The sequence below is a fragment of the Nanorana parkeri genome, unplaced genomic scaffold, assembly GCF_000935625.1.
Source record: "Nanorana parkeri isolate BGI_ZX_2015 unplaced genomic scaffold, ASM93562v1 scaffold17, whole genome shotgun sequence".
Lineage (NCBI taxonomy): Eukaryota > Metazoa > Chordata > Amphibia > Anura > Dicroglossidae > Nanorana > Nanorana parkeri.
The window spans coordinates 3,642,155-3,646,454 of NW_017306285.1; the positions used below are offsets into that span (position 1 = coordinate 3,642,155).

Here is a 4,300-nt window from a genome sequence, read left to right on the forward strand (position 1 = left end):
GAGCGTTGTCACCCTAGCACAGGAAGTATGTTACTGGCAGGATCACCAGGTGAAAGTAAAAATGTCCATGAGGTGTAGAAATGCTGAGCCGTCTACACAAAGCCTTCAGGGCAGACCTTGATAGTTCCCAAAAATAGTGCACCATCCTACATCCTTGATGGGAACAGACTGAAGGATACATATTTGGACAGGCAAGCCTTCTGTGCAGCGCCATGCCCTACACAGCCGATCTGACTACCCTATGGAAGGGGAACTCAACCAGGATTGAGACTGACAAGGCACTGGTCATGTGATCTGTGCTGAGGGAAAGGGAACCAAGGGACCAATGTCAGGACACTTCGGGCAGAGCCGCTGATGGAAAGGGAAATGAGGGACCAATGTCAGGACACTTCGGGCAGAGCTGCTGATGGAAAGGGAACCAAGGGACCAATGTCAGGACACTTCGGGCAGAGCCGCTACATATAATACAGTGTATGAGAGTGCAGTATATAGGAATGGACTGCTGGTATTGTAATACAGTGTATGAGAGTGCAGTGTCCGGAGAACTATATAGGAATGGACTGCTGATATTGTAATACAGTGTATGAGAGTGCAGTATATAGGAATGGGCTGCTGGTATTGTAATACAGTCTATGAGAGTGCAGTGTCCGGAGCAGTGTATAGGAATGGACTGCTAGTATTGTAATACAGTCTATGAGAGTGCAGTGTCCGGAGCAGTGTATAGGAATGGACTGCTAGTATTGTAATACAGTCTATGAGAGTGCAGTGTCCGGAGCAGTGTATAGGAATGGACTGCTAGTATTGTAATACAGTCTATGAGAGTGCAGTGTCCGGAGCAGTGTATAGGAATGGACTGCTAGTATTGTAATACAGTCTATGAGAGTGCAGTGTCCGGAGCAGTGTATAGGAATGGACTGCTAGTATTGTAATACAGTCTATGAGAGTGCAGTGTCCGGAGCAGTGTATAGGAATGGACTGCTAGTATTGTAATACAGTCTATGAGAGTGCAGTGTCCGGAGCAGTGTATAGGAATGGACTGCTAGTATTGTAATACAGTCTATGAGAGTGCAGTGTCCGGAGCAGTGTATAGGAATGGACTGCTAGTATTGTAATACAGTCTATGAGAGTGCAGTGTCCGGAGCAGTGTATAGGAATGGACTGCTAGTATTGTAATACAGTCTATGAGAGTGCAGTGTCCGGAGCAGTGTATAGGAATGGACTGCTAGTATTGTAATACAGTCTATGAGAGTGCAGTGTCCGGAGCAGTGTATAGGAATGGACTGCTAGTATTGTAATACAGTCTATGAGAGTGCAGTGTCCGGAGCAGTGTATAGGAATGGACTGCTAGTATTGTAATACAGTCTATGAGAGTGCAGTGTCCGGAGCAGTGTATAGGAATGGACTGCTAGTATTGTAATACAGTCTATGAGAGTGCAGTGTCCGGAGCAGTGTATAGGAATGGACTGCTAGTATTGTAATACAGTCTATGAGAGTGCAGTGTCCGGAGCAGTGTATAGGAATGGACTGCTAGTATTGTAATACAGTCTATGAGAGTGCAGTGTCCGGAGCAGTGTATAGGAATGGACTGCTAGTATTGTAATACAGTCTATGAGAGTGCAGTGTCCGGAGCAGTGTATAGGAATGGACTGCTAGTATTGTAATACAGTCTATGAGAGTGCAGTGTCCGGAGCAGTGTATAGGAATGGACTGCTAGTATTGTAATACAGTCTATGAGAGTGCAGTGTCCGGAGCAGTGTATAGGAATGGACTGCTAGTATTGTAATACAGTCTATGAGAGTGCAGTGTCCGGAGCAGTGTATAGGAATGGACTGCTAGTATTGTAATACAGTCTATGAGAGTGCAGTGTCCGGAGCAGTGTATAGGAATGGACTGCTAGTATTGTAATACAGTCTATGAGAGTGCAGTGTCCGGAGCAGTGTATAGGAATGGACTGCTAGTATTGTAATACAGTCTATGAGAGTGCAGTGTCCGGAGCAGTGTATAGGAATGGACTGCTAGTATTGTAATACAGTCTATGAGAGTGCAGTGTCCGGAGCAGTGTATAGGAATGGACTGCTAGTATTGTAATACAGTGTATGAGAGTGCAGTGTATAGGAATGGACTGCTGGTATTGCATTATAGTGTAAAGGAACGCAGTGTATAACGCAGTAATGGAGTAGTGCATTCTAGAAGAGTAGAGTAGTGTATGGAGCAGTACAGTGTAAAGGAGCGCAGTGTAGACGGGGGCAGTATATTAGTATACTGTATAGGAGAACATTGCATGGAGATGTTTAGTAGTACAATGTATAGAAGTGCAGTGTATGGGGCAGTTCTGTAGTAGAAGGAGTGCAGTGCACTGTTCAGGAAGAGTGCAGTATAGGGAACAGTACAGTAGTGCAGTGTTCAGGAAGGAGTGCAGTGCACTGTTCAGGAAGAGTGCAGTATAGGGAACAGTACAGTAGTGCAGTGTTCAGGAAGGAGTGCAGTGCACTGTTCAGGAAGAGTGCAGTATAGGGAACAGTACAGTAGTGCAGTGTTCAGGAAGGAGTGCAGTGCACTGTTCAGGAAGAGTGCAGTATAGGGAACAGTACAGTAGTGCAGTGTTCAGGAAAGATTGCAGTGTATGGAGTAGTATAGAAGTGCAGCGCAGTATAGGAGTCCAGTGTTCTGGAAAGAGTGTAGAGAACAGTATAGGAGTGCAGTGTATGGATCGGTATAGCAGTGCAGTGTATGGATCGGTATAAGATTGCAGTGTATGGAGTAGTATAGAAGTGCAGCGCAGTATAGGAGTCCAGTGTTCTGGAAAGAGTGTAGAGAACAGTATAGGAGTGCAGTGTATGGATCGGTATAGCAGTGCAGTGTATGGATCGGTATAGCAGTGCAGTGTATGGATCGGTATAACAGGGCAGTGCATGGATCGGTAGAGCAGTGCAGTGTATATCAGTGGTGGGTCAGTAGTTGGCCGGTAGATGGAGGATCGGTAGTACAGTGGTGCCGGCAGTGGATGGGGCTGTGGGTCGGAGATGGCAGTGCCGGCTCCCGGTGCTGTAGATGAGTACAGTGTACGGTGGAGCCGGGTAATCGGTGCTGTACAGTGCTGTGCCCGGCTCTCGGTGACTGACGTGGAGGAGCAGCAGCAACAGATCGGAAGTGAATGGGGGGCGGGGCGCATGCGCAGTGCGGTGCTGGCTGTGTCTGTGTCCCCGGGTCCCTCCCGTGTGTCCCGGTCCCCGGGTCCCTCCCTCCCGGTGCCGGCTCTCCCCCCAGCCAAGCGGATGTGCTTCAGGAAGAGACCGGGCTCCGCTGCTGCCCAAATCGTGAGTACCAGCTGCCCCCCTCTCTGCCCGGCTCCTCCCGGCTAGATCAGCGTAGAGGGGGACTGCCCCGGGGGTCCCTCCAGCCATGCCAGGCTGTCCCGGGGTCCCCCGCGCCACTGCCCTCTACTCCTCCCCTGCCCCTGTAGCCCTCTCCTCTTCCTGCACCCCTCATGTACCTTGTCCTCACCCCATACGGCTTCACTCTGTGTAACACTGCACCCCTTACTACTCCACTCTGTGTAACACCCTCATCGTACTAGGGAGCCCCACTATGTATAACTCTGCACCCTTTACTATGTACCCTGCCCCCACCCTGGGCTTCACTTTACTAGTTCTAGAGAGCCCCCACTCTGTAAAACCCTGCCCCTCCCCTTCTATTACTGGAGAGCCCCACTCTGTATAACCCTGTGCCCCCTTACTTTGTACACTTCCCCCTCACAGTACTACAGAGCCCCACTCTGTATAACTACCCCAGTACTAGTGAGCTCTGATCTAGCGCTGCACCTTTTTACTATATACCCTGCCTACACCCCATACCGCCCCCTGCTGGTACAGAGGAGCCCAACTCTTTATAAAACTGCACCCCCTTACTGTGTGTCCTGTGCCCCCAGTCCACTCCACCTCTCCTAATACTGTTGTGCCTCATTCAGTATAACACTACCGCCCCCCTCTTACTACATACCAGACCCCCACCTCATACTTCCTGTTCCCACTACTGGGAGCCCCACTCTGTATAACTACCCCAGTACTAGTGAGCTTTGCTCTAACACTGCACCTTTTTACCATGTACCCTGCCCAAACCCCATACCGCCCCCTGCTGGTACCGAGGAGCCGAACTCTTTATAAAACTGTGCCCCCAGTGCACTCCACCTCTCCTAATACTGTTGTGCCTCATTCAGTATAACACTACCGCCCCCCTCTTACTACATACCAGACCCCCACCTCATACTTCCTCCTACCACTACTGGGGAGCCCCACTCTGT

General features: G+C 49.6%; 1 protein-coding gene across 1 annotated transcript in view; it reads left to right on the forward strand.

Annotated features, from left to right (window-relative positions):
• Positions 1-3,093: 3,093 nt before the first annotated feature.
• The window catches only part of RGS19 (regulator of G-protein signaling 19), a gene marked incomplete at its 3' end in the record, with an annotated part of 26,188 nt that continues 24,981 nt past the window's right edge, over positions 3,094-4,300 (forward strand). The window contains exon 1 of the mRNA XM_018559916.1: positions 3,094-3,317. Within this exon, the coding sequence (XP_018415418.1) occupies positions 3,171-3,317 (147 nt within the window). The remainder of the gene's footprint in view (positions 3,318-4,300) is intronic.